Genomic DNA, 18,637 nt, shown 5'->3' on the forward strand with positions numbered 1-18,637 from the left:
TACCGAACTTGTAATACGACGACAAGTGGCACAGTTTCGAAAATTACGCAGCTAAAAGGGATTTACAGCGAGAAATGCTACACATCCACAAGTGGCTGATTATTTGTGTTACCTACGCCAAAACAAACATTTAAAAGGCTCGACACTGTCAACATATCTTGCCGCGCTTAGTTCTGTGATAACTATGAGAACGGGTGTCAAGCTAACCAAGACGCCAGAGTTACTGGCCTTACTACGTGCTTTCCGATTGGAAGATCAGAAACGGAAGTTCCACGCCCCAGCTTGGGATCTTAATATAGTGCTCCAACACCTCACAAGTGAGGCTTATGAACCGTTGGAATCGACAACCTTTGAATTTCTCTCACAGAAAACCTTGTTCCTGTTATCTCTAGCGACGGCAGCCAGGATGTCAGAAATTCACGCACTAGATTATGAGAGGATACAGTTTGATGACAATCAAAACACAGTGCACTTGGGACTAAGATGGGATTTCATCGCCAAAAATCAATTGCCAGGTCAACCAGACAGATTATTCCATATTCCTGCACTCTCCTCAATTCTCGGATCTCAAGATACACTGGACTTATCTCTATGCCCAGTCAGAGCTCTCAAAATCTATCTACGACGTTCCAAAACAAGGCGACGACTTCTCAAACGATTATTCATCCCTTTATCGGCTACAACTCAGACAGAAGTCTCTCGTACCACCATATCTATATGGATAAGAACTGTCATACTTCGCGCCTACAAGGCTGCAGGACTCGACCCTCCAAGAGCATCTAATCCCCATGAGATCAGGGCATTGGCTTCCACACTCGCTCTACATGGTAACTGTTCATTAAATACCATCATGGAAGGCTGCTTTTGGAAATCCGACATGGTGTTTGCTAATCACTATCTGAGAGATATCACCGATATCACCACCGAGGACGTCTCAGGTATTCACCATTTCGGTCCCATGGTCCTCGCACAGCAGTTGACAGTCCCTCGTAGACGTTAACACATAGTCTTACGAGATTATTATGTATATTTCATACCAGTATTATCTAGCTTATAACTCTACGGAGTTTTAGGGCTATTTATATGCTTAGCTTAAGTCTACTCAGCCTTAAACCCAGTACTGATGGTTATGTACAGTTGGGTAGCTTCTCCATGTTGGAGTCGCTTTTTTATACCTGTATTGCTATTATCATAGTAGATTATTATTGTAATACCCCATCTATGGCAGTGTATAAACTTATGGTTTATAGTAGCAGGAATTATTCTAAGTCAGTGCCATTATAAAGTTCCCGTAAGGGGGTTATTACAGTTATATATATATAAATCACTAATTAATTTTATAAATCCAAAGTATTCTGTTCTTTCCCACCTCCGTTTCCGTAGGATTCTACAAGCAAAAGAGCATGAGTCAGGATAAGGAAAAATATGTAATTTTTAGAGTAAAATTGATATTTTATACTTATCCTGACTCATGAGGTAAGCCCTCCCATCCTCCCCACATAACACTTTGGATTTCCCTGTAAATTCAAGTGTTGGGCTCGCTATATCAGGAGAGAGTGAAGCATGAGGCCAGAAGGTGGCGCCGCCTTTCCCGCGCAAGGGCAAAGGGAGGCAACTCTTGGTGAGTACTAATTAGTGATTTTACATTGAAGGGAGCTTCAATTAAGGAGATACAAGTGTTCCACTATGTTCGCAAGAAGAAGAAGACAAGCAAAAGAGCAGGAGTCAGGATAAGTATAAAATATCAATTTTACTCTAAAAATTACATTCTTGTAATTGAGCAAATTGATTAACTACACTATGATTTATTAATAAGGAATTCATTTATTTATCAGTATCATGGAGTAATAATTCATACAAAAAATCCTCAGTAATTATTGCCACTACAAGCAATATATTAGGATTCAGATATTACGAAAATATAAATATAGAATATTAGTTTCATCATGATCACTAATAGTTTAGAGAAAGACACTAGTAATAAAGATGGAAAGAGTAAGTTGTAACGTACATTTGATTTTATTCTTCCGTTTATTCAATTTGTGTAATTATTATCTTGAAACATCGTTACTTTGCTCTTTGACAACTCTGATGTGGACCCGTTGCCAAAGCATGTGTCCAAGAATCGCTTTTTTCAATAACATTGCGAAAAATAGTTTATAATTCTAATTCTGTCGATTATATATGGCCATTTTAAATGTAATAAGTGTTTTCAGACATTATGAAAAGTTATAGATTTGATAAATGAATCATATGTTAGTTAGGTTCCTAATAATATATATCATTTTGATGCGACTACTGCCTGGCCGGTTTTCCGGCCTATGGTGTCTGGGGACTAGTGATGCCTTGGCCGGTTTTCCGGCCAACGGTGTTGAATGGGTTAAAGCAATAAAAACAGACATACTATTCAAAAAGGTGTACGTTATGGCTACATAGTATACAAGTTGTTTCTACATAAATCCTATCCTGAGGTAATAAGGACTTATCTCTTAGACACTCTATTCAGTAAGACAAAAGCTATGTCTACACTGTTTAATAAATTGCTTTTTATTTTATGAAGTAAACATGTCATCACATACATCACTTACATTCTAATGTCATTGTCAAGCAAGTGTTGACTTTAGAATAAAAAAGTTGTATATCCATAAAAAAACATATCATCTTTCTTCATCGCCTCATCTTCTAAAATGCCCATGAAAGAAGTCTAGATAAATAGTTAGGAAATCCAAATGTTAGTCTCTAGGGTTTAGACTCTCCCAACACAGGTAAGCTTTAGCCCTCAGCCCAGAGGGTTGTACCGACTCTCTGTGGCCACCCCATGTTATCCTGTTCTTGTTAATAAAATTGTGATTAGCTTCTTGTGACTTTGGACTCTTTGGGCTAATTTCCTCACCATACCAGCACGCCATTTAAGAGGGGTTTCACCAGGAACCTCAGTGGACCCTATACGGGGACCATTATATCAGCCTCAATCCACCCATGTTTGGGCAGCAGTACTGATTTTCTATTAACAGTCTCACATATGCCATCACAGAACTAATCTGATAGTTTGTTTAATGATATTTCATGAATACTCCAATAGTGCACAAACTCAAATGGCCTGTCCCTTCAGACAGGGGCGGTGGGGTTGCCTAGTGGTTAAATTGTTCGCTCGTCACGCCGAAGACCCGGGTTCGAATCCTCACATGGGTACAATGTGTGAAGCCCATTTCTCTTGTCCCCGCTGTGATATTGCTGGAATATTGCTAAAAGCGGCGTAAAGTCATACTCACCCACCCACCCTTCAAACAGGTGTTAATTGGAGAAGGTATTCTTCAACAACCCATGCTTGCCACAAAAGGCGACTATGCTTGTTGTAAGAGATGACTAACGGGATCGGGTGGTCAGGCTCGCTGACTTGGTTGACACATGTCATCGGTTCCCAGTTGCGCAGATCGATGCTCATGCTGTTGATCACTGGATTGTCTGGTCCAGACTCGATTATTTACAGGCTGCCACCATATAGCTGGAATATTGCTGAGTGTGACGTAAAACTAAACTCACTCACTCACTCACTCCCGGCATGAGATCATTTTTTGTGACATGCAATAAACTCTGTTCTGTCAATCAGTGTGTCGGGCACGGTTGGTTGATTGGTTGGTTGGTTGGTTGTTTGTGTAATGCCGGACGTAGTCAGCAATATTCCAGCTATGTGGTGGCGGTCTGGACCAGACAGTCCAGTGAGCATCAATCTAAGCATCTGGGATATGAATATGATGACATGTGACAACCAAGTCAGAGAGCCTGACCACCCGATCCTGTTAGTTGCCTCTTACATCAAGCATGGGTTAAAAGTTTCTTCAGTGAAGTGGAGATCAGGACATGTCAGGGATGAGGCTGTCTCTCTTTTTGTGTTTAATGTAAACCTTTTACAAGTTCGATTTGAACTTATGTCTCAAATATCTCTGATGAGCCTAACTGAAATGCTGAAATGGATGATTTGAAGGTATGGAATCATGTGACATGTAAAGTGATGCTCTGCCATTATTTCCTGTGATGGGTGAACATGTTGAAGTAAGAATTTGCTTGTTTTGAAAAACAGAATGAAAAGGATATGTAATGGGGTGGCATTTAGTATTTATTTACCTATATAAGTAAGTATCTGTCAAACATGTATATGCTGTAGTTTCTCCTGCCTGTTCGAATAGGATGTGAATCTGATGGAGGAGCATCTTATTCCACGAAAACACCTGCCACCATTGCTGCTGAAGTTGAGTGAACGAAAAGCAGAAAAACTTGACTATCTTGGGGTGTCTTATGGACTGACAGCTAACCTGCTGAGGTAAATCATTATAGATATTCCTATTGGAAGTTCTAGGAATTTTTGAGTTGGAACAACTTGAGTGAGAATGTTTGTGTGTGAGCTGAGATATAATGATATTCAGCCAAAGTATAATTCTTACAACTACAAAACCTACAGTTCATAAGAAATCCCATATTGTGCCTATCCATCACACTGTAAATCTTTTCCATTTTATGAGTAGTCCTCTATCTCCATGTGAAGCTATCCATAACCAGTTGAAATTTGTATAGTGAGGTGAGGTGAGGTGAGGTGAATTTGGGTTTAACGTCGTGCTTGAAAATATTTCGCTCCTATGACGACGTGAATGCGTGTGTATGTGTATATGCGGCTGCTTGTACTAGCCCAGACTGAAGCTGGTTTTGTAGTGCAGCCCACTCAGACACATTATACTGGCTCCGAGCCGACCAGTCCTTGATGTACCCATTAATGCCGAGCACCAGGCAGGGACCAACAAGTACCATATTTTAACGCCATTTGGTATGACGTGGTCAGGGATCGAACCTGCGACCTTCCGCTCTTCTGCAACACGGAGGTGTCGAAATTTGTATGGCATGCTACAGGGAAATCTGCATTTCTCTTCTCTTGCTTGCTCCTTACCAAAGGCTTCTGGTTCAGTTCTCAGCTAACATTAACAAGCAGCATCCACAATGTCATATTGGCCATTCAGGATACACAATTGAATATTTATTGAAAGGCGAGGATCCTCCATTCTACATCCCTTCTGATAAAATAATCATAGTCGAGCATGCTTGAATGTTAATTTGCCAGCACAAGACAGAAGTATTTCGAGTTTTGTTGATGCAGGAATATTTTTAAATAACAGTAGTTCTCATTTAAATATCTTTATATAAAGACATATATCAGTGTTTAAATACTGATGTACATATGTAGTTGTTTTATATTGGTATATGATATTAACTGTGATTGTTAACAGTTGTTCCTTTGATGAGGTTGGATGTTGTGTCAAATTATTGTCCCGTAGATGAGGATATTTGTAAGTCCATTCAAAGAATATTTGTACCTACCATTGATGTAATATATGACAGCATATTTCGTTATATAAATTGGCTGAAGTTGCAAACAATCGCCAGTAGCCAGGGGAATGGTACAATTCCTGTTGGTGTGCCATGCAAGAAGCATAGGTAAAATAAGTCCTCATGGTCACAAGTATAGTGGAAGAACTTTGCTTGATGGCATTCTGTAGCTTATTTCTATTTCGTGCTTTTATCTTATCTTTATTCACCAAGATATCAAAACTAGTTTTAATAGTGGTAATCTAGTTATTGTACTGTCCATTCCATGACAAGTTTTTGAAATATTTTCCTAATTATGTGCATCTAGTAAAGGATGTTTGACAGACTGGCACAAGCACAAGAGGTTTGTGAAGGGAGGTACATCGAGAGTTGACTTGACAGTGAAGTGTATTTCTGTTAAAAAATTTAAGGTATGTAGTGAAGTGACTGAAAATACAGAATTGGTGGTAATGATGTATTACAGAGACTATTATCTGAATTCTTATTAGCAATTATAACTACTGTTTGATATTTAATTTTTACAGATTTTGGAAGAAAGCTGGGTTTTCGATGGTTTATCTTAGACAAACAGCGGTAAGTAAAAGTCAGCTCTTCCTGAGTGTTGAACATCTTGTTTTGAAAACTATTTGATCGATTTGTTTGTAAATGTTTTATTAGTAATCCTCAGTACAGATACATTGTTTTGTGCCAGATGTTGAGCAAGAGATCCTTCTTTCTCCAGTTGTATATGCATCTCGGGGGTTGTACAATCCAAGGATCCTGGATCCCCAACAACCTGTGTTGGTCCTAACAGGAGACAAAAATGATATGACAAAGTTCTTAACCTGTTGTCCAACCCCATGACATAGATCGCTGTTCACAGCAAGGCTCAAGCTGCATGCTGACATCATATAGCTTGAATTTTGCTGACTATGGCATTAAAAAACAATGAAACTCCAAGGTTATGTAAATTTAAAACCTGTAAAAATTCTCATTATGCAGATAAACTAGGCAAGTACTTTTCTCATTTTTAGATCACCTCACTGGTGGTCACCTTAGCTTGATATTTCAAGTGTTAGTGTGTGGGTCTATTAACACCATGTCTTAAAATTTTTCTAGAAGCACAGACTTGTTCCCATCAATGCAAGGTGGTCGAGCTGTCTGAAGCACCGCACAAGTAAGCGAAAGGTGCCTGGATCGATCCCCACTTGTGACTGGGTGTAAAAACCTTGGAGATAACATTACTTGCAGGCTCTTTCATAGACTAACGCTTAGTCTCTGAATATATCATTTTGATTGTAACAAATAAACCCATTTAAATTGAATAGGAGCCCAAGGCAGACCAGAGATTCCTGAACCTTGGGAAATCTAGACTTGCTTCAGCACTGCAGGAAACTTTAGCACTGCAGGGAGGGCCAGGCTGTAGGGAAAATAATAAGGTTCAGGGACTGTGAGACAGACTAGCTCTTTCAGTGTTATCACAACCCCTAGTGTGCAGTACACAACCCTGTCCACCCACTCATCTGATGGTAGGTGACCAGATGGTGGACACGAACATGTGCAGACACCTAGTTGCTGGTATAGTAATGTGCAGTATCACACGACAAAATACTGTGACTATGTGTCCCAGTTCACCCTGCTGCAAATGGCTACCTTGTGAGGATGAGACTGTGTGATAACTCGCTGTGCTTAACAGGCTGCGTGAGTTGAATACTCCCCAGGGAGTTACGTTGGTTAAAAGAGTGCCAGATAAAAGACATCCGTTGATCAAGGGAACACTCCAGCGCCTTGAGCATGTACTAGTTGCATGGATATGTGAGCTATATAAATATCCTATAATCCTAATCAGTGAGTATAATGAAATTTGGTACATGAGTGGTTAGCTACAGGGCTTATACATATTCTATTTCAACCTTGGCCTTATTTCCTCACACTCTGAACACAATACAGAAAGTACGAATAGTTAATGAATAGCTTGTCCACACTGCAGAAGGTACTGATGGGTTTTCAATGACCTAAAAAGGGAACACTTGTCCACACTACAGAAAGTATTGATGGGTTTTCAATGACCTAAACAGGGAACATTTGTCCACGCTGCAGAAGGTACTGATGGATTTTCAATGACCTAAACAGGGAACACTTGTCCACGCTGCAGAAGGTACTGATGGGTTTTCAATGACCTAAACAGGGAACACTTGTCCACACTACAGAAAGTATTGATGGGTTTTCAATGACCTAAACAGGGAACACTTGTCCACACTACAGAAGGTATTGATGGGTTTTCAATGACCTAAACAGGGAACACTTGTCCACACTGCAGAAGTTATTGATGGGTTTTCAATGACCTAAACAGGGAACACTTGTCCACACTACAGAAGGTATTGGTGGGTTTTCAATGACCTAAACAGGGAACATTTGTCCACACTACAGAAAGTACTGATGGTTTTCAATGACCTAAACAGGGAACACTTGTCCACACTACAGAAAGTATTGATGGGTTTTCAATGACCTAAACAGGGAACACTTGTCCACACTACAGAAAGTATTGATGGGTTTTCAATGACCTAAACAGGGAACATTTGTCCACGCTGCAGAAGGTACTGATGGGTTTTCAATGACCTAAACAGGGAACACTTGTCCACGCTGCAGAAGGTACTGATGGGTTTTCAGTGACCTAAACAGGGAACACTTGTCCACACTACAGAAAGTATTGATGGGTTTTCAATGACCTAAACAGGGAACACTTGTCCACACTACAGAAGGAATTGATGGGTTTTCAATGACCTAAACAGGGAACACTTGTCCACACTACAGAAGGTATTGATGGGTTTTCAATGACCTAAACAGGGAACACTTGTCCACACTGCAGAAGTTATTGATGGGTTTTCAATGACCTAAACAGGGAACACTTGTCCACACTGCAGAAGGTATTGATGGGTTTTCAATGACCTAAACAGGGAACATTTGTCCACACTACAGAAAGTATTGATGGGTTTTCAATGACCTAAACAGGGAACATTTGTCCACACTACAGAAGGTATTGATGGGTTTTCAATGACCTAAACAGGGATGGGTTTTCAATGACCTAAACAGGGAACATTTGTCCACACTACAGAAGGTATTGATGGGTTTTCAATGACCTAAACAGGGAACACTTGTCCACACTACAGAAGGTATTGGTGGGTTTTCAATGACCTAAACAGGGAACATTTGTCCACACTACAGAAAGTACTGATGGTTTTCAATGACCTAAACAGGTAACATTTGTCCACACTACAGAAATTATTGATGGTTTTTCAGGGTTAGAACTAAACCTTAAAGTGCCACTAGCCCTTCAGGCTAGTAGCCTTCAACTATCACTAGCCCACAAACAAAACAAGTAGTCCATTGATAATGAAATTAACTTTCATTGCTTTACTGTTGCATATAACAAATGATGTAATTTACTCTTTACTCGTTCAACACCAGTCAGCACAAGAGTTTTTTACTGCTATGACACCGAGTTTCCAGAGACTCTGAGGTCATAGATGAAGCCTCTGTTTATCAAGGAAAATACCAGCTTGTAAAACACTATTGCTACTACATGTCATACACCATTTGGAAGATCTAATCCTACTGTTTATAAATATGAAAGTTTTTTTATCATATAATTCAAATAGTATAAGTTAATTTATAATGAAAATGCAAGCTTACACATTTTTAATGTCCAGATAAACCACGAAGGAAGAAACACATGTGGCAATTTTTTCAATTTGTAACATGATATATAGTATCCCCTAAACGTTTTCTTTTATATTTTCATTTTTACGTAATCAGAACATTATTAAAAAAAGATTTCTGAAATAACACGTATGGCTTTCAATGGCTTTCTGCTCAGTAACGTGACACAACAGCGGGAAGTACCTCCGTTTTCGAAGCTTCGAAAGAATAATATGTGAAGCGTTTCGTTTGATGGTCGGTATCGTTCGAAAGCTCTGAACATCAACAACTGTACCTTTGCCAAGAGTATTTTCACGGTTGTTAGAAGCGATTTTATCTATTTTATGGTTTCTAATGACGCTTTTTTTGCCACAGTCTGCTATAAAGATGGTGATTGGTCAATATCATGCACATGGCCTAAGGCAGCCAATCATATGTCAGCAATGGATATCGTCGTCGTAAACGAAAACTTTGAGACTTGGGCCAAAGAATTTTGTTGTCCGTCCGTCCGTCCATGCACATTTGTCTTTTCCGGAGCAAAACTCTAAAACCGTTCAATATTTCTTCACCAAACTTGGCACATATATAGATCTGGTGGTGTACTGGTGCCTTTTGGTAGGTTTGGAATTCTGAATAAAATATTTTTGGCGTTTCCATGGCCAAGAGTTTGACTTAGCCTGAAATTGGTGGTAGTACACTTTTCCGGAGCTGAACTCTAAAACCGTTCACTATTTCTTTACCAAACTTTGCACATAGATTTGTCTGGTGGTGTACTGGTGCCTTTTGGCAGTTTTGGAATTCTGAATAAAATATTTTGGCATTTCCATGGCAACAAGTTTGACTTAGCCTGAAATTGGTGGTTGTGCTCTTTTCTGGAGCAGAACTTTAAACACCTTTCAATACTCTCCTTCCACTTTTCTATATACACACCTTAATATTTGACATAAACATAACTCGTAGACATAATCATGAAGAGTATTTTGCCATTGAGGGGGATATTGATGACTTTGTCTTCTTGTTGACATTTCCATGGCAACAAGTTTGACTTAGCCTGAAATTGGTGATAGTGCTGCTTTCTGGAGCAGAACTTTAAAAACCTTTCAATACTCTCCTTCCACTGTTCTATATACACACCTAAATATATGACATAATCATAACTCGTAGACATAATCATGGAGAGAATTTTGCCATTGAGGGGGGTATTGATGACTTTGTCTTCTTGTTTTGAATGTGTTACGCCAAAAATCACCACCTAAACGTACATTATTGAACTTAGTGGACGCATCATGCTGCTGGGTTATGACCTGTGACAAAAATGCTTCATGCATATATTTTAGCATTAAACATCATGTCCGAGAGTGAAGTTCGAGATGTCACTTGACTTACACTGCACAATCACACAAAAAAGATGGAAATAGTAACTTATAACGTACGTTTGACAACTTTTTTGAATATGGTTGTTGATTCTATTCTTTAGTTTTCTTCAATTTGTTTAATTATTTCCTCGAAACATCGTTACTTTGATCTTTGACAACTTTGATGTGGACCCGCTGCCGAAGCATTTATGAGAGGCATTTGCATAAGATAGTTATACTCTATCAGGGCCGGTAGTAAATAACTGAATGCGTGGAAATGGATAACTAAAACTGCCAAGTGTTATGAGAGGCATTTGTTGCGAGGTTATAATTCATCAGATAGCTATGCTCTATCAGGGCCAGTTGTAATGAATAGAAGGTGTATAAATGGATATATAAAATTGTCAGTTTTGCACGCTCTTTCCAACCTAAAACAAGAGGTATAGCGAGGGACCTCCATCATGTTTTTAATAAAGTGACACGATGTACGTAGATGTTATCTTGGAGTTCGGCAATGTTGGATTCACTAGTCTGGTGGTGAGAGTTGAAAATGGATGATCTCAATCATTGCAGTATTTGATGAATAATCATTGAAAAAACTAGTAGTCCTCCTGACTAGTGCAAGTTTTTTTTCCATTCGCCCGACTAAATTTTTACTCGCCTCGGGCTTGCGGGCCAGCGTAAAGATCGAACCCTGTTTATTAATGACCTAAACAGGAAACGCTTGTCCACACTGCAGAAGGTATTGATGGTTTTTGAATGACCTAAACAGGAAACACTTGTTCACAATACAGAAGGTGTCGATGGTTTCAGAATGACTTGACTGGTGAACACTCTTGCATCATGCTGAAGGTGCTTGCTGAAGATTTAGATGACATTGGAGGGAGGGATACAACCTGGCTTCCTGCGTTCAGGAAAGGTATTGTTGTTAATATGATGTATGACATTCATTCATCACTGTGTCATCATTCATAGCCCGTGTCCCAAACCATAAAATGGGTCTGCCTTAAATTTTTTAGTGATTGCTATATCTCATGGCCTGTTTCAGTGACCAGGTTCATTTGTCAGGTTCAACTCAGGCTCTTTTGCAATAGTTTTAAGTTTTACGTAAGTTTTTGTACTTTGACCATAGTGAAAGCTTCTTATGGCCATTACTCAGGCAGTTTCCAAAAACTCCAAAACTCTACGTTCTGTTGGGAGCTTTGATAATATGGCAGGGAAGTGTCATCTCATTACTTGCAACTTCCTGCAATTCATAAAGATAAATAGAAGTGTGTATGTTTTCTTAAATGACAGTCTTATGTGATTGTCAGCCTGATAGTTATTACTGGTATGAAATTACAACCATTGCAGGGCTTTTTGTTATTTGGCTTAATGCTTTCTTTGTAATTAATTTTCAGATTTCCTCCGTCGATTTGTGTCCCTGTTATCATATCAGTTCCGCAGATTTCACCCATCCCTGGCCCTCAACATCCTAAGTGAAAAAGGAGCCAAACTGGAATCAGGTCATTCATGTTTTCCTGTTGTCAAGGTTTTGAATAATAATCAGCAACAAAATAGTCATGCTTTCAAGTGAATTGGGGATGGCATGTGTGCGTGCGTATGTGCATGTGTGCCTGCATGTGTTTTCTCACTGCTGGGCTAACAAAAGCATATTGGAACATAATTGCTTGTGTTGGGTGACACCACATGTTTTGACATTTGCTTTTTGTGGGTATGTATTTGTGTTATCATGTGGTCATCAACCAATGGATCAGCTGACTCTTATAGTACACAAGTTTAGTGTACTTTGCAACACCATAAAGAACTGAAAACTTTGCTGCTCAGTAGGCTAAATATATCAACCTGGTCACTTGTATGATACGATCCAGAACCTGGTTGTTGCTAGCCTGATGCATTATGGGGCTGCTCATTCACTCTGGCCTATCATATTCCTAGCTATTCGAGAGTACCTTCCTTGATCGAGTGATCAAATTTTGCACTAGCAATGATTGATGTTGAATTAAGTGACCATTTTTCACTAGATTAGTGTAAGAAACATTCCTATAGTATTTGCATCGATCATGGGTGTAAATATATCCTCATGGAGATCAAGATATGCGTGAGACAAGAGGTGTGAAACAAAGCTATCATGTTGACGACTATCAAGGAGAACATAGAGGCCAACCATGGAGTTGGGATACAGAATATGTACTGGCATCACAACACTCACTTTACTCATGCTGGCAAGTCATTGTGCTTACAGACTGTATATTGCCACAGATAATCAGCTCTACAAATGTAATATATTTCCGCATTCTGATAATTTACATTGTCAAATTGAAATCTGGGCTTATGATCATACAAAGGGAGCATGATAGAAGACACGACCATCATGTTGGACCCAATGTTGTAACTGATCATGGCCGGAGACATTGAGCTGAAAAAATGACAAATGAAAATTATTTAAGAGGAAATTCCTTGTTAGTGTTTGGTATACCTATGAACAAAATAGAGGACATCCGAATGAAACCTAAATCATTGTACAAAACTTTATGAAAAAATTTAGATCAGCTGTATATAAGCCCTGTGCAGAAAGTCCAAGAGATACATGTCAACTTCAGTCAATATTGTTCACAAAAGAATCTTTATATGTTGATATATTGTTATAAAGAATTTGATTCTTGTAATTTTATTGTTTAAGTCATATTTCTTATATCTGGTTCTTCTTCAAACTTTGTTTCTATGAGATGCTTTCTGAAGGAAGAACTGGAAACCTTTTCCCTTGTAATCACTTTCAACCATTTCTACGAATATATTGGTATATTGATTCAAGAACAGTGTCTTGTTCATTACTCTGTGTTGATGTGTTTGTGCAGGTAGTATCAGCCGTGCTGTGCTTGACATGAACCTGAGCAAGTATGACATGAGAAGATTGGAGCTGTATGCCCAGAACATGGTAGACTATCACCTCATCATGGATCTTGTGCCAGTTATTGCCAAACTAGTGTTTCTGGGTCAAGTCAAGATCCATCTGAGTGCAGTACAGTCAGTAAGTAAATCTTTACATTACATTTGTTGTCTAGGATCAAACTTCACATTGTCAGGACAATAAATTTGGAGGGAGTCCTAAGTTGGTCCCAATACATTTCGGTTTGAATAAAATATGTTTATTCAAATGAATAAAAAATGTTAGGTGCAGATGTTTGAGAATTGTTGTGACAACGACAGGAATAAGGAAAGTAGGTTTGAGACAACTTATATTGTCATGTTTCAGGGTCTGCTGCTGGGTCTAGGGCTGCAGCATAAGACTGTGGATGATTTGGAGAAGGAGTTTGAGCTTCCTACAAGTCAGCTCCTAGCTCTATTGAATAAAGTCATTCGAAAAGTGTCCAAGGTATGTCTGTAATTTCCATTCCATGAAAACATATCTGTTCTTTTAACCCCCTGGGTGCCAGAGTGACATATATGTCCTTCCTCTTCAACCCTCACTTTGAAGTCCAATAAAATTCTGAATATTTCATGCACACACAATAATACACTTCACAGTTTCATATTCTGTGGGAAATTATCTGATTCTTGATACCATCCACTATTATCTTAGCCAAAACTAAAGTGCGGTAAGAGGCCTTTCAAAATTGACTTCATCGTAAATGTCACCTTTTTTTACACATTACAAAATGGCGATTCACAGCGTTGTTTGGTGTATGTTTTGAAATGTAAAAAATCGCATAATTACTCGGAGTATTGAATTTCAAAAATGGCATATTAATGATCACTGATATCAGTTTTTCATGAAATCACTAATGATAATTCTGAAATGTTGCCGCTGAACCCAAAATTGGTTGGAATGTTTTCGAAATTAACACAAACACCAAAATGTGCTTTCCGCCATATTGGATTGTGTTTACAAAATCACGTTTCGCAAAGGCCGGTATTGAGACGCCTATTACATCACGTATATTTTATAGTCAGCTGCGGCAAATGCATCGCCGACTTACTCACACGTTTTAGTATCAAATAAGAAATGGTCTTTTTCAACAAAACCAAGTGTGTAGGTGAAATGAATAAAAATTATATTAGGTGTGAAAATGAACGCTGTGCGCGAAAGACAGCACTTGTTTGAAATGTAAACAAAGAAAAATTCAGACTATACAATGTGTAGCATTTTCTCAAATTTTCAGACAACCAATTTTTAAACTTATCCTATCTCACGGTATGCACCTCTCCTCTTCTTCTACGACTATGTGTGGAAACGTGCTGTAGGATAAGTTGAATCAAATCTTGCTGGCCTCTGACCTGCCCTGACCTCTGCCCCCACTCCGACATCAGCACCTGTCAATCATCTCCATAAGCGTGGAGTTCGCTCAGATGATCATGTGACTACCTGTGCCTGTCATTCTCTTTCTTGTCGCTACGTCGTGTGGACGTGTTCTTGTTTCTAAGAAAGTTTGATTGCGTTTCCAACAATGGGAAAATCTAATCGCAGTGGTTCTAAGAAGCGTAAACATTGTGATAATTGTAAAAGTAACTTCTCGGCAGCATATCCACATGCCTTGTGTGTTGACTGCTTGGATCGGTGTGAGTGGTCGCATCGTTGTACTTTTTGTGCAGACCTCAACGACAATGATTTCTCTGAATATCGCCGGGTGGCTTGCATGTCAGATAGGGATCGTCAAAGAACATCTGAGGGTCTGTCTGCGTCTAAACGTCTTAAGGCAGATCGCCGTAAGAAAACTGCAGTTCGTTGTTTGAAGTCCCCGTCTCCTAATGAAGAGTTCCTAGGGGAGGCGTCGGATTCTTACCTCAGTGAAAACTTACGACAACTTTTCCGACCGCATGCCTCTAACCCCATCACTTTGGAAGACTCTTCTCCACCTAGGGTTGTCGTGTTATCTACATCTTCTCCTCAGCCCTGTCCGTCTTCGGTGATACCTTTCCCTCAGTGCTCTTCGGGTCCTGAGGTGGGGTTTTCTGGTGCGGCGCTTGGTGTGATTCCTAGCATTACATCTCAAGTGCCGCTTCCTTGCAGTGCGGCGCTTGCCACTTTGGTGGTTGTTACTACGTCTGTTTCCCATTCGGTGCTTGCGTCGAATGTGTCACTTGCTTTGGGTACAGGGGATAGTTTTGATGCGGCGCTTTGTCATCCTCTGGTGGGGTTGACAAGTGTGTCGATGGTTCCCAGATTACCTTTTTCCGCTTCTATCCCGTATCCTGTACCGTTTGGTTATGGGCCACCACATTATTCTAGTGCGCTGCTTACCTCTCAAGCACCGCTTACTTCAGGTCAGGTACCCGTGGGTAGAGCGCCGCTTGTTGCCGATCACATGATGTCATTCAGAGCGCCGCTTGTGTCCAATTCGGCGCTCTTGTTTGCCCCCGGTTCGGCGCATACTACTGGTGCTCCCAGATCGGCGCTTCCACCCGGTGTTCCCGGTTCGGCGCTTCCTCCCGGTGCTCCAAGTTCGGCGCTTACTCATGGGGGTTTTGATTCGGCGCTTAATCCCGGTGCTCTCAGTTCGGCGCTAATTCATGCAGGCTTGGGTTCGTCACTTCCTCATGGTGCTCCCGGTGCGGCGCATACTCACAGTATTCCCGGTTCAGCGCTTGCTCCCGGGGCTCTTGGTTCGGCGCTTACTCATAGTACTCCTGGTTCAGCGCTTCCTCATGGTGTTCGTGCTGCGGTGCTTGTCATCCTCTGGTGGGGTTGACAAGTGTGTCGATGGTTCCCAGATTACCTTTTTCCGCTTCTATCCCGTATCCTGTACCGTTTGGTTATGGGCCACCACATTATTCTAGTGCGCTGCTTACCTCTCAAGCACCGCTTACTTCAGGTCAGGTACCCGTGGGTAGAGCGCCGCTTGTTGCCGATCACATGATGTCATTCAGAGCGCCGCTTGTGTCCAATTCGGCGCTCTTGTTTGCCCCCGGTTCGGCGCATACTACTGGTGCTCCCAGATCGGCGCTTCCACCCGGTGTTCCCGGTTCGGCGCTTCCTCCTGGTGCTCCAAGTTCGGCGCTTACTCATGGGGGTTTTGATTCGGCGCTTAATCCCGGTGCTCTCAGTTCGGCGCTAATTCATGCAGGCTTGGGTTCGTCACTTCCTCATGGTGCTCCCGGTGCGGTGCATACTCACAGTATTCCCGGTTCAGCGCTTGCTCCCGGGGCTCCTGGTTCGGCGCTTACTCATAGTACTCCTGGTTCAGCGCTTCCTCATGGTGTTCGTGCTGCGGTGCTTGATTCGTTGGTTGATTGCGGTTGGTTGATTCGTTGCTTCCTCAGGGTTCAGCGCTTACCTCTCATGTGTCTAGTTCGGCGCTGGGTCCACTCAGTTCAACCTTTGCTGTCAGTGGCCGGGACCTTCCGGCTTCATCGTTGCCTCATGGGGTGTGTCTCATGGGGTGTGTCAGCTGGAGGTCCGTCTTCTCTTAGTGAGGTGCCTCGTCATCTCTCGGTATCGGCTTCTGTTTCATCGGTTCCTCCTATAACGGGAACAGTGCCCAGACCCATTTTACTGGTATCCGGAATCCGGGGTCTGAAGTTTCGCGTTCTCAACCTCTGGACTTTGATGCTATTGTGCTAGCGGTAGCGTCAAAGTTACGACAGCAGGTGCCAGCATCTTCCTATGCTAATCAGTCATCAGGTCCTTCGACTACTCCAGCACCTCCATTAGAGGAGGTTCATCGTTCGACGACGCCGTCTCCTTCGTCGGATGGTACTGCAAGATCCAATGGTAGCATGGATGCTGTTGACACGCCTCAACTACTTGTCTGGATTGCCGATAGCCTTCGTTTACAGCGTAGTAGCTCATCGGCGGATTTATTATCCAGTTTTGACATGAAGCCAGGTGACTTTGGCTCTATCACGTTCCCGCCTTGACCGTGTATTACTCAATTGGCAGCGTCTCTGGATGAGGCTTTTGGTAACCTGAGGAAGGTTAAGGATGGGTTCGCGGCTCCTCGCTTCAATTTAGCATCTGCTCATGTTCATGGTTTCTCTACGCTAATCATCTCCCCTCTGGTGGATGATGATATGACATTGCTAGGGACTAAACAGAAAGCCTACTCGCCGTTCCTGGTTGAGGATCATGAGCTTTTGCATTTGGATGGTGTCATAAGGAAGATTATGGCTCCACTCAACATGGTGTTGACGATTAACGAAGCGGTGGCTATGTCGGTTGCGCATGCTACTTCCCATCAACAAGCGTATATTCGAGCAGCTATGGTCTTATTGCAAGAGCAATTCCCGACCATGCTAGATCAGTTAGCTCACTTCTTTCTGTACATCACAGCTGTGCGTCGCAGGGGGCCTTTGCACTTATCCTCTTGGGAGGATCGGTTCCGTACTGATCTCTTTCGGCAGCCATGGTCTGGCAGGTCTTTGTTTAATGGGGCTGTTAGAGATGTCGCCAACAGAGTGTCAGTGGAATTGTTGAAGTTCCAGCATTTGCAGGTGGAGGAATCGTTGCGCCAGCGACGGCCAGCCCGTTATGTCCTTGTGAATCCTGACCTTCGTGCGGGTCCTGCTGCTTCCTTTCGTGGAAAAGGATCCTTTGGCAGAGGACGACTCAACCATCAATGTCGGGCATCCACTGCTTCACGATCAGCTTCCGCTTCCGACCAACCCACTTCGCAAAGACCTGACAAACAGTAACTTGAGGACATTAGCAGGCGAATTGGTTCTTCCACCTCCAGTCGTGCCCATTCTGACTTCCCCAGTAGGCGGCCGGCTTGGGACTTCGTCCTCTCCATGTTGTCCATGGGTTTTCAGCTGCCACTCATCGGGGATCCTCCTCTCACTTTACTTCCGGATTGCATAGACACCTTACTCAAGAAACTTGCGATCGAATCCCTGGGTCCGGCTCCAACCGGCCCGGGGTTCTATTCTCCAATCTTTCTGATCCCCAAGAAGGATTTGGACAAACTGAGGTTAATCTTCAACATGAAGATTTTCAAGGATAGGTTTTTGCAGCCTCCGCCCCATTTTCGCATGGTATCGGCACTCCTCAAGACCATTATCAAGCTGGGAGATTTCATGGTCAGTTTGGATCTCCAGGATGTGTACTTGAACATCCCGATCTTCCCGGCTCATCGCAAGTTCCTTCGGTTTGTCTTCGAGGGCACCCACTATCAGTGGCGTGTCCTCCCGTTTGGAATTTCTTCGGCCCCATGGCTGTTTACACGGGTAACAAAGCCTATCACCAGCTTCCTTCACTTCAAGGGGATAGTGTTCGAAGCTTACAATGACGA

General features: G+C 41.7%; 1 protein-coding gene across 1 annotated transcript in view; it reads left to right on the plus strand.

Moving 5' to 3' along the window:
- Positions 1-18,637, plus strand: part of LOC124290487 (RNA cytidine acetyltransferase-like) — a 204,524-nt gene that overhangs the window by 121,901 nt on the left and 63,986 nt on the right. Inside the window, exons 17-22 of the mRNA XM_046727199.1 lie at positions 4,188-4,321; positions 5,901-5,949; positions 11,223-11,328; positions 11,810-11,914; positions 13,268-13,440; positions 13,666-13,785. Of these exons, the coding sequence (XP_046583155.1) occupies positions 4,188-4,321; positions 5,901-5,949; positions 11,223-11,328; positions 11,810-11,914; positions 13,268-13,440; positions 13,666-13,785 (687 nt within the window). The remainder of the gene's footprint in view (positions 1-4,187; positions 4,322-5,900; positions 5,950-11,222; positions 11,329-11,809; positions 11,915-13,267; positions 13,441-13,665; positions 13,786-18,637) is intronic.

This window comes from Haliotis rubra, unplaced genomic scaffold (genome assembly GCF_003918875.1).
Source record: "Haliotis rubra isolate DU_JTF1 unplaced genomic scaffold, ASM391887v1 Scf467, whole genome shotgun sequence".
Taxonomy (NCBI): Eukaryota; Metazoa; Mollusca; class Gastropoda; order Lepetellida; family Haliotidae; genus Haliotis; species Haliotis rubra.